Source organism: Xenopus laevis, chromosome 1L, assembly GCF_017654675.1.
Source record: "Xenopus laevis strain J_2021 chromosome 1L, Xenopus_laevis_v10.1, whole genome shotgun sequence".
NCBI lineage: Eukaryota > Metazoa > Chordata > Amphibia > Anura > Pipidae > Xenopus > Xenopus laevis.
The window spans coordinates 146,349,722-146,362,444 of NC_054371.1; the positions used below are offsets into that span (position 1 = coordinate 146,349,722).

Consider the following 12,723-nt stretch of genomic DNA (forward strand, 5'->3'; position numbering starts at 1 on the left):
TAAAGCATTTGTTTCTAGAAAAAGAACCCATACGATGTGCCTTTTTTGTTTGATTCAGGATGAGGAGGACTCTTTTGTAATGAAAGCCATCATTCATGCCATAAATGACGATAACGTCCCTGGTTTGCAGCATCTTTTTGGGTCCTTGTCAAACTATGATGTGAACCAGCCGAATAAGGTAATGTTACATATGGAGCTGTAATTAGAAATGCTGGATATGAAATATGACCAGTCCAGCTAAGTATATGTTAATATTGTAGCAAAATTACTTCTTGTGTCAATCACACATTTGTATTTGTGATACAGCAGTCAGATACTCCTTCATGGCTTTTATTGTGTCATTCCTTTAACTATATTGCCCTGACACACTTAGAATCCCTCCGAGCAGCAAATCATTAACACAGGCTCGGGTTTTCCCATCTGTGCTGCTCTTAGTGGCTGACTTGCCATTTTTCACCGCACGACTGGGACAAAGAAGTGATGTGTTGGCGTCCTTCACTTTCTTCAGAGCTTCAAAACTCAACAGCACGTTATTCATTTCACATCATTAATCCAGCAAGCACAATAAATCACAAGTTACAACGGTGGTGTGCAGGATTTTCTTTTCAGAGTAGACAGTTTAATTAAAATATATAATGATGATGTCATAAGCCTTTCAGCTCGGCATAAAAGCGAAGCAATGAATTTAATCAATTAGCGGCTAAGGCTGTCACAAATATGAAGTTCTGCTTACTGTGAGCAGTTTAGGGGTTAAAAGGCCATTCAGTCTGAAACTATCTAGAAAATCCTTTAAGTCAGATATGTGGAAGGAGCTTCCATACTGTGACAGGACCCAGGGTATTGAGAAGCAGAAGAGACATTAAATAAATTGTCCCAGATGTTGTAAGCAATTCTAAGTAAAAAGGAAATGATTGTAAACTTAAGTTCAAGAACCAAGATGGGTATAAAGGTGGCCATAGACGCACAGATAATATCGTACAAAACGAATTTACTTAAGATATTCGGTGCGTGTATGGTGGGAAAAGAGCCGACCGAGATAGGCAGAAGACTTGAATGTCGGTCAGCTCGTCGATCGGGCAGGATGGAAAATTTTGATTGGGTGCCTTTGAAGGCATCCAAACATCGCCCATTGTTAGTGCTGAATCGTCAGATACAGGTAGAATTCTATTGTTTCTACCTATATATCTGACGATTCAGCTCTACACGTGTATTGAAACGAATGGTCTTTCTTGGAAAGTTCTTAATTGTTACGTCTATGACCACCTTAAGGAGTACTCTGGTAATAGATTTTCTCCCCTGCTTTAAATAAACAGTTTTCAAAGTGCAATATAGTTACAATAATATACTACCCTACAGGGTGTTAATCAACAGAAACGTTCTAGCATAAACAGATTATCATTACTCTCTCCAATGTAAATGAATGGAGAATGGGAAATTATAATGAAGCTATTTATCATGTGTGGAACCTTATAATTGTGTCTGTGTTTTTCAGCATGGCACCCCACCCTTGTTAATTGCTGCTGGCTGTGGGAATATCCAGATTCTTGAACTGCTAATAAAGCGCGGCGCTCAGATTGATGTACAAGATAAGGTGCGTATGACCGTATAGGTCATCTTTTGTGACCCAACTGTACACAAAGAGAAACATAAACAAGAATTATTTTTTATGCTGTAATATATCCAGGTGTTAATTGTCACTGTTTGTGTGTAGGCTGGATCCAATGGAATTTACTGGGCTTCTCGACATGGTCATGTTGAGACTCTGAAATTTCTCCATCAGAATAACTGTCCTTTAGATATTAAAGATAAGGTAAGCTGACCATTTTTTTCACCCAATTATTTGGAAGTAGCGTTTATTTTCACTTAGTTGTACTAGGTGGTTTGTAGGAGTGGAATTAAAGGAAAACCTTACCCCCAAAATTAAAAAGTATTTAACTGACTCATATTACCTTGACTCGTATTACCTAACAAGTATGGGTTGTTTGTGTGCACTGTGAATCCTAGGATCCCAGGGGGTGGCCCTTATTTTTTAAAATGCCAATTTTCTATTTATGATTACCCAATGCCACATAATACTAGAAACGAACATTATTATGAAAATGGTTTATTTACATGAAGCAGGGTTTTTACATATGAGCTGTTTTTGCAATATCTTTTTATAGAGACCTACATTGTTTGGGGGGGTATAGTTTTCCTTTAAGAAACTGTAGGCTTTATAAGTGTTAAGGAGTGTCAATAATGTGGGTCCTTTGGCCATGGCCTATATTAAGGTTTGATTGCCCTAAACACAGGTCTTTAGCCTTCCACTGGATTAAGCAGCAAGCATCCAGCACCAGGGGATCGATTTGGTGGTGTTCTGCTGTTTATTTTATATATTATATAGGTACCTGAGGGCTCCCCCCCCCAATGCTGCCTCCCAGGGCATGGGCCTTGTGCTACCTATTTGGTAAATACAGTCCTGCTTGGCCCCATAGGCCTCTGTACCACTTTTCTTTATGTTTCCTATCTTTGGTCTTTGGGGAGACCCTCTGTCCTCATTTGGGCAAAAGGCCAGCAGTGCAGACTGACACCCGTGTACTATTTGGTTCTAGTCGGGCGAAACAGCACTTCACGTGGCGGCCCGCTATGGGCATTTTGAAGTTATTCAATACTTGTGCAGCATTGGATCACATCCAGACATCCAGGATAAGGTATGTAGCATTGTTATGTGCTTTCTTGTTGTTTCCAAGAATCTGCTATGAAAGGCAAAAAGTTGCCATCTGTTCGCCAATACTTCTGTGCCTGCTTTACGGTTGGGTGCAGAATGCATGTGATCAGTTGCCTCTTGTGAAGCAAGATATTCAAGAATATAGATCTCTTCATGTAGCAATAAAAAACAGATTCAAGCACCACTTGTGCTTGATGAATGAAACCATTAATCCGCATTGCCTTAGTCTGCAATTTATGTGAAATACAGCACTGTTCTGCAGATGGCTACAGTGCTTACTAAACTGATATCTCCAGAGGAACATGTTCCACAGATGTAGATTTAAAGCTCTATACATTTAAAATGCTGCTTAACATTTGGATCTAGACGACTCCTAAAAAATGATTACAAGAACAGTTGTACTCTTTTATAAAAAAAAAAATATTAATTTGCAGGAGGAAGAAACCCCTCTGCATTGTGCTGCTTGGCATGGTTACTACCCAGTTGCAAAAGCTTTGTGCCAGGCTGGCTGCAATGTCAATATTCGCAATCGGGATGGGGAAACCCCCATTCTGACAGCAGCAGCCAGAGGATACCACGACATTGTGGAGTGCTTGGTTGACCATGGAGGTGACCTTGATGCAACAGACAAGGTGAGTGATGGATGAATGATTCACAGCATCTCAAATCGCATAAATGCCTGAGACCCGTTATGCTCTTAAAATCTCTTTCCTCAGACGCCTATCTGTTGCCAGTAACCTGGTATTCTTCATTGTTCCATTGAAAATATTAGTGAGATGTTAATAATAAGTGCCAAAATAATTTAGACTTAAGAAAGAGAGAGATAGAGAAGAAAATTATTGTGGTTATCTGATTGGCCAGTCACATACTACTTACTTATGTCACTACTAACTTATCTTTAGTTTTCATTTGTATAGACATTTTGTTTTACAAAACTAAAACATTCAAACTATTTTTTAATACTTAATGAAAGTTGGTGTATTAAGACTGAAGAACAATTACACACTACCTGCAAGTTATTCTAGATGCAATTGTGCTGGCCATATACAGTCACAAGGGAGCTTGGCATAATACAGCTCAAATACTATTCATAAAATCGTGCCTCGAAAACAGATTTGCATCCATTACAACATGATGCCTCTCTGTCTCCCATTTATCCAGCTAGCTAGCTTTCTGACAGTTCTTAGTTGTCCAAAAACTTGTGTAGTCAGGAAAGCTAATAAAGGTTCTCTAGAGATAGCTCCACATAAGAATGAATGTTAAATATAGCTGCCTGGCTTCCTCTGCCCTTGCAGGATGGGCACATAGCCCTTCACCTTGCAGTGAGACGGTGTCAGATGGAAGTAGTGAAAATGCTCATCATCCATGGATGCTTTGTAGACTTCCAGGATCGCCATGGTAACACACCTCTGCATGTTGCCTGCAAAGATGGAAATCTTCCTATTGTAATGGCACTATGTGAGGCAAGATGTAATTTGGATATAACTAACAAGGTGAGTGACAGAGAATGGTACACATAAAAGGAAGTATGTCATGAAACGAATGGCTGCATGAAGACAAAAGAAAAATTATCTTTAAATGACAAGAAAATAGATCATTATTTTTAATTAGGTCATGCTGATAACACATGCCATGGAGCTCGTTCACCCCATCATCTAAATGCAAGTGTAAATGCTGCAGGATGGAGTTATTCTGTAAACTGGCATGTTAAAGCAAATGTTCACCTTCGGACACATGTCAAAAATTAACTGCCCAATTCATTACAAACATTATTATAAGTGATTTAGGTTTTTAAAATGAAGTGTTACCAAGCTATCTTGCTATTCTTTTGACAGTCCTGAACAAATCTCTGATAAAACCCCCCACCACCAACCCCCTGCTTTCAACAGTGACCCTGCCAACATGATGATGAAGTAGAAAGTTTAGTGATCCAGTGCTACTGTGAAATCCCCTTTAATTTGCATGTCCTTTATCTGATCAGATAACTGATGCAAATTGACAGGAAGAAAGGAGCATGGACAATAGCGTCTGGTTTTTCAGTACTGTACACTGGCTAAATATCTTGGTAACATCATTTTTTTAAAAAAAATCCATTCATGGGCTGTTCACTTTCGGGCTTTTGTCTGAAGGTGAACATCCCCTTTAAATGCCAGGAATATTCTTCATTTCCAGAATCTAGGTAACTTTATTTAGCTATGTGTAAAACTGGATTTGTTTTCTGTTTTACTCACCTAACTGACTTATTATATTTAGCAAAGTACATTCTTTCTTATAGATTCAAATATTCATTAAAGTTCAACATTGTAGTAGTCATTTATTATTGCCACACATGCAAAAGCAGTAAAAGTAGAAAACTGTACACATTAATGCTCATGCACAAAGCACTTGTGTCTGGAGCAATTGTTGCTTTCTATAACCATACAAAAAAAATTAAATGAAATTAAGTGTAATTAAATGCATGCAGTGCTGTATGCAGAGTGCAATCCTTCTATACTCCATTCTAGGAGTCCAGAAATTTCATCAACATTTGTTTTGAGATTTTTGGGGTTATATGATAAAGCTGGAAGCTACAACAGCCTAGAGTAACCAATAAGCAGGTGACATTTACTGGTCACTTGTGTAAAAACAAGCATCTTATTGGTTTCTATGGGTTACTGCACCTGGTCAAGCTTAGTGCCTTTTATTACATATGGGCATTTGTCTCTCCCTCATTGGCCATTGCCACAAATCTTCTTTCTGAACATGGCAGCTGGAGTAGTGAGCTGTTTTTTTATGTCACAGATTGCAATGCTAATCCCACTGTGTGTTTATTATGCTGGTATTACTTAGCAGAATGACACATATTCATTATTTCCATTTTAATTGGTTATTCCTCTCTCCAGCTGAATTTATCCTAAGTGGGTACCGGTCACAGTTGTTCATATAGCCACAGAGAATTATAAAACTAATGAGCTGGTCTGATTTTTTTTCCCCCCCTAAATGCCCTTCATGGGTCATTTTGCAGGCCCACTCTTCACAGAAGGCATGCCTTTAAACCAATTTATTTTACATCAATATGATGAAGTCTGCCACAGATTGTTGTAAACACATACCAATGACAGTGATCAGTCTCCTTCTTAAACAAAGTTTAAAACCAGAGCAATGGGATTTGCATCTATACATAAGGGACATTGCAGAGTAACAACAGATCACAGCCAGGAGGCAGTACTTATAAATATAAATGGAGGGGAGAAGTCTGGTGCGGGTCGAATTTTTCTCGACCCCCACATCACTAGTTGCTACTGAGTTATGTCTTTAACATCTTGGTGTTTCTAAACAGGTGTAACAATTGGGTTTTAAATGTTTATATCAATATCACAGTATTAAAGCTGATAAAGTGCTTATTTTGCTTAAGTAGCAAGCCTTTTTGGGCTACAGTCACAAATGAAATACATCCATTGCACATTTACTAATAAATAGCTGTCACTTTCCCATGGTTGCACTTGTAACACAGAATATCGTTGTTTCCAAGTTTCATTTCCCCAGTAAAATAAGCTAAGTGGCCGAGCACCTGGCTTTCTGCTAGGCTGGTTTCCCCTGCTGCTTTTATAGGAGCAGCAGGTGGCTGAGGTTTATAACTTAGAACAAGCACAATCACCAGAACCTCCTTCCTGTTCAGTATTTATATGGAAAGCCGCCTCATAAACTCTTTCTCTACATTTTCTTACACATACCTACAATTTTAGTGCTGATACAATAAAAACTGACACTCACAGTGTCTTAGTAAGTTAATAGCAGAATTGTTTCTGCTTCTGCATTGATCTGTAAACTCTTGAGGAAGGACAAGAAACCTTGAAATAATAAACATCAATTTATTTATTTAAATAGGTGTGTGCTTTTATATCTGTATTTATAGGAGTATATACATTGTTTTGCTTGTCTTTGCAGTATGGCCGAACACCTTTACATCTGGCAGCAAACAACGGTATTGTGGAAGTTGTCCGATATCTCTGTGTCGCAGGAGCAAATGTTGAAGCCTTGACTTTGGTAACTTTAGCCGTTTTCATGTTTTACATTTCAGGGTGAAAAGTCTGTCTATGTGATCCATTGTTAAAAGCAACCATAGGTCATAGGTTCTGTACTATTCTTCTAGAGGAGCCAATGTAGTGGACCACAATTGCATGTGTTGTACTGCATCAGATGTGCTGAGCACAAATCCACATGTGGGCACAATGACACTGGAAAAGTAGAGGGGTTAACTGCATTATGGGTAAAAAAAACATTGTAAATTTTGTCCAAAATTGCCATTGCACACTGCAGCTGTATTTGTAAATTACCCCTAAATAGTCTAAAAACCACTACATTAGGATTGACATTTGTCTAGGAAAATGTTTCCTATACAGGTATAGAGTTGTTAAATGGTCCATTGACCCTCCTATCCATAGACATCTACTAAAGTCAAATGTCACAGTTATCCCATTGTGATGTGATTTAGTAAATTGGGGCCAACGTTTCATCCTACCAGTGTCAGATAGTGTTCACTTCTGTCACAATAATTACATCTTCATTCCTTTAAGACTAACCCAGCTTAAATAAAGGATTTATATGTGCCAGAATGCATTGCAGTTGATAAGGTGTTATTTATGGAATCTCACAAGCAGATGGTAAATGGATTGTGTATAGGAGATTGCTGGCTTGTCTGACATCTGTAATTGAATGTGACCAGGCCCATTGCTGATTGATTTGCCTCCTCCTTGGTGCTCATTCAGGCAAAATAACCAGCACAGGCCTCGTTTGTTCAGGATAACGTGAAGTGTTCATTTATTGTCGGGCTAGAATGTGAAGTCATTTCAGTGTCATTCATCTTTTGCCTCTTAAGCACAGCAATTTGCTAATCAAGGGAATTTTCTGAAAAATGAAGTATACTTCAATGAATAATTGGTCCTTTATTTCTAAGGCTTCCTTTCCTGTTAGTGCAGATGTTAGTGGTTTACTGTTCCTTCAACTATTGTAGAAGGACAGGGAAAACATCATGGCCCCTGCCTCTCCGTTTCTTTAGTCTGTCCCAGTAGTTGAGCACAGCACTGGACTACACAGGTGGGATTTCTGCCCTCTTCTTGGGAACTCCTGGCAAACTGAAGTTGGTGTGTAAAGCCAACACAATCGCTCATTTGGAAATAACATTGTTTCATAGATTTGTAAGAAGTGATGATAGTTCTTTAGGTAAGGCCAGTAAATTGAATACTGAATTTGACATCATACCTTGTATTGCTATTTAGGATGGGAAAACAGCAGAGGATCTTGCTAGGTCAGAGCAGCATGAGTCCGTTGTCAGTCTACTCTCAAGGCTTCGAAAGGTAAGCGCATCCCCCCCCCCATATCTATTTCAGCTTGGAGATGCCCCATAACTCACAATGGGAGTCAGATGTAAATCCCCCACTTATTATTAATTGGTTACAACTGATTTTTAGAATAGATTGGCACAATAGCTCTAATATATTAATAAAATGGGGTGGTTAGAAACTGAGCTATTTATTACTAAAGCACTTAACTGCTGGTTGATTTTCCAGTTGTTGCAGTGTAGAGCAAACAATTGCTATTAGGAAGCATTGCATTGATGGTTATGCATAACTGCTGTAGGTGTCTTCAGCTTTTTAAACCATAGGATTTGAATGCTACGTCCTATCAGTCAGAGGAAGAAGTCACAGGCATGGTGCTCTTATGATTGGATTCAGGGCTTATCAGGCATAATTTAATTATAGTCTGCTACAGTCAGGCTTGATTACTGAGGAACTGATCTCTCCACCCCTCACTCTGAGCTACAACTCCTGTCATAATCAGACAAATACTCATTGACCTATATTTCATAGTACAGGTATGGGACCTGTTATCCAGAATGCTCGGGACCTGGGGTTTTCCGGATAATAGACCTTTCCATAATCTTCATACCTTAAGTCTATAAAATCATGTAAACCTTAAATAAACCCAATAGGCTGGTTTTGCTTCCAGTAAGGACTAATTATATCTTAGTTTGGATCAAGTACAAGCTACTGTTTTATTATTAAAGAGAAAAGGGAAATCATTTTTAAAATTTTGGATTATTTGGATAAAATGGCATCTATGGGAGACAGCCTTTCCGTAATCTGAAGCTTTCTGGATAACGGGTTTCTGGATAATGGGTCCCATACATGTATCTCTTTTTTTATTGATCATTTCTTTGCCTCTCTTAGTGCATGTGAATCTTCTACAAATATCTGCATAGAAGTGATGTACTACTACAAGGGCTGTTTACTAGAACCCTGGTTAAAATCACAAGAAGCCCAACACTAAAGTTGGTCCCATTGCAGCCTGTGTCTGCGGCAGCTCCCAAATGTGTGTCTGAATAATGTTCATACTGTATACAAGGCTCCTACATGCATCTCCTCTCTCGCCCCTCACGAATACAGTGCTGCCATTTAATGGGGGGGAAAAATAGTAGTTTGTGCCAATTTTTTGCACCCTGCCTTTTGGTTTGTAAATGACCCCTTATATCTTTGGAGATCATTAGACTTGCAGTAATTCCATTGCTAATACGCATTTGTGCCTGTGCTATACGCAAATACTTTCAGATTATTTGTGCCAACGATGCCTGCGGTCGTTTTACCTCTTGAAAAGTCTTAGATACTTTACTGAATATAATGCACTTAATCTGCGTAGCCTTTAATCCCGTGTAAAAGGTGTGACCATAATAGGATTGTCCCATCAGGTTCATGGTCATTTTTGCAAGATATACAATGTTCTTTATGTGTTTTTAAACTGTATTTTTTTTTATAGAGCTAGAATTTCCTGTTTTTGTGTGTAGACCATATTTATTTGCAAAATGAGCAATGACTGGCTTTATCTTTTTGGGTAGTTCCATCTTATCAAACTTGTTTCCTTTATAACATATAAGGCTAGTTGTGTACAAGCGCTAGGTCTAGAGTTATTTAATATTAGATATGAAAACTTTCGGTAAAGTGGCATGGAATGTAATAAGTGTGCTTCTCTCCAGCTGCTTTATAAGTAGGGTCTATATTCACATTATGATTATTATACTGTAAATGTCAAGTAAAACATATCGGCATCTATTATTCTGCCGTGGGTGCCATATTTATCAGCTGTATTTGATATTATTATAAGTGGGAACAGTCACACTGTTCTATAATGCAGTACTGCTCAAATTCTTAGAGCGAAGGTAATCTGTATCTCTTCTAGTCATCCAGAGATTTTTGGCAACTATCTACCAACACCCTCCACCCCTTAATCTTTTTTTACACAAGTTATGTTCAGATTTTATATATTTATACATTTCATGTATTTATATACAATTTATAAGCCTCATTTACAACTGCAAGTGGAAGTGTAAATGAACGGGCACTCAAATGGATGCATGTTTATGTACAAATTTACCTGATTCATGAAAGGGGTTGTTCACCTTTAAATAAACTTTTATCGTGATTTAGAGAGTAATATTCTGAGGCAATTTTCAGCTGGTTTTAATTTTTTATTATTTGTGATTTTTTTTTTTTAGTTATTTAGCTTTTTATTCAGCAGCTCTCCAGTTTGTAATTTCAGCAATCTGGTTGCTAAGGTCCATATTACTCTCTACGAGACTGGAATTTGAATAGGAAAGGGCCTGAATAGAAAGATGAGTAATAAAAAGTATCAATACCAATAATTTTCTAGCCTTACAGAGCATTTGTTTTTAGATAGGGTCAGTGACCCCCATTTGTAAAACTGAAACGAGTCAGAAGAGGAAGGCATATAATTCAAAAAACGATAAAACAAAAAATTTAGATAATTTGAAACTTCGCTTACAATTGGCCATTCTATAACCAAAAGTTAATTTAAAGGTGAACCACCCCCTTAAAGGTACATTATTATTAACATGTATTTATATAGAGCCAACATGTTGCGTAGCACTGTACATGTTTATTAAAGGCTGTATAGTTGTTCTGAGTACCAATGCACCATCCACAAGTGTTCCCATCCAAGCTGGGGATCCCTGGAGCCGATGCAACCCTGGCTGTGTCGTATTTACAGGCTTCCAGCAGTGGGTTACTTTAGAAGACACCACAGATATGCAAACTGCACTTGATGTTCAATAGTGTTTGTTTGAAGTGTAGTCACAATTACCGTACTGGGAAAATACTGCATTTACTGGGGGAAACAATGTTGTAATATGTGTCCAAAAATCTGACTGTTGTTATAAATGAGGCTTTTTAAGTTATCTTATGTCATCTTATTCATTGACCCTAGTGGAGTAGTGACCTCTTGTGGCCAAGTTATAGATAAACAAGAAAATATACCCCCTTTTCGACACAATATACTCACACACACTTGTCATATTGAATGTAAACCATGATAGTCTGCCTCTAACTCATTGGAACCATTTCTCAACTTCCCCTCCCCCCTCCTATCCTTTTAGGATCACAGAGTAATGCAACCGCGGCTTGTTCCTTTGTGAACTGATGGATTATGGAACTTCAAGTCCCTCTGCTTTTCAGAGAATGTGTATTAAATGTCTGCCATCCCAATTACTTTTTTTTATTTTGCTGTATCGCTACATAAATCACAGTAACCTCTCATACTACAACATATAATGCTTTAACTTTCCTCATAATTCTTTCATTAGTAGTCACTAAAGTATGGCGTTCAGACATACAACATTTTCCTTTTAATATAATATAAATTGATTGTGCTCAACATCTAAACTTGCACACATCATCGTAAATAAAATGAATCCCCTAAAAATGCCTTGGATTTTAAATCCCTATTTCATTGTAATGTTTCTAGGATACTAATGATCTATTTCTATTACTCACTGGCCAACTGGATTCTGAGGTGATGCACGAGCATTTGCACCAATAGAAATTTAATTTGTTTGCTCATTTTTTGTTCTTTCTCACAGCTTGGCTACTTGCAGTATTGATTCTATCCGTCTATGTTATTTAACTATGACAGATGAACAGTGTTGACACCCTCCCTTAAATTAACACAAATAAGCAGCTGAAAATGCTTCATATGCAGAATAATCTATGGCCCATGTGGTTTAATGTAAATGTAATGTATGGCAAAATACAGAAAATGGAAAACTCGTTTATGTTCTATGTAAATGTATTTACAGTACATGGCAGCACAGAGCTGATTAGTAGTAATCATCCCTGCAGCATATGCTTCTATGACAGATGAAATCTGCTTACTTTTTAAAGAAATGTGTGAATTGAAACATGAGGAGATCCCAGGGACAAATATGAAGCCATGAATCTTTACTGTTGTAGGAGCGCTGTGCCTTTCACCTAGTATCCAGTAATAGTACTTTCTTTGACTGATCAGTTGGATTCTCCTTTCCGTTTAGGATACCTACAGAAGTGTGTTCATACAGCAGCTCAGACCTTCACCAAACCCCCAACCAAGAATTAAGCTGAAGTTATTTGGACACATGGGATCGGGAAAGACCACGCTTGTAGAGTCCCTCAAATGTGGCCTGATCCGAAGTTTCTTCAGAAGACGCCGACCTCGTCTTTCATCCACTAACTCTTCCCGGTTTCCTTCTTCTCCACTAACAGCCAAGACAGGTGGTCTATTCTTGCCATCACATTTCAATAGTACTGTGACAACAATAGCCAATATGCATTCTGTTCAAGGCCGGTGTTAGCGAGCACGGTATTGCCCGCTTTGTGTATGGTTGCCATCTTTTGGAGTAGGGAAGTTTGGGGTGAGTGATGCCAGGGAGTTGGTTGTTAATGTTTAGTAGGTGGGCTTGTGACATCAGGTGACAAGACTATGATGCAGCGGTCGGTGATTGGTTGATCATCATGTCATTTGCTGCAGGTTGCATAAGGGTTGCCTGGGTCCAAACCAGACAGGTGGCAACCTTAGCTTTGCTCCAAACAATGCTTGCTGCCCTCTGCACTCTACACCATATTTTTAATGCTGTGCAAGGTGCAAAGCACAGTCTGCACAGACCACACCCCAGGCACAACACCAATGTGTGAAAAAACCTGGTAAATTATCCC

At 38.4% G+C, this 12,723-nt stretch overlaps 1 protein-coding gene across 1 annotated transcript in view; it reads left to right on the forward strand.

Moving 5' to 3' along the window:
• The window catches only part of dapk1.L (death associated protein kinase 1 L homeolog), a gene marked incomplete at its 5' end in the record, with an annotated part of 89,303 nt that overhangs the window by 64,720 nt on the left and 11,860 nt on the right, over positions 1–12,723 (forward strand). The window contains 9 exon segments of the mRNA NM_001093258.1: positions 59–178; positions 1,493–1,591; positions 1,712–1,810; positions 2,592–2,690; positions 3,142–3,339; positions 4,003–4,200; positions 6,635–6,733; positions 7,966–8,043; positions 12,063–12,282. Of these exon segments, the coding sequence (NP_001086727.1) occupies positions 59–178; positions 1,493–1,591; positions 1,712–1,810; positions 2,592–2,690; positions 3,142–3,339; positions 4,003–4,200; positions 6,635–6,733; positions 7,966–8,043; positions 12,063–12,282 (1,210 nt within the window).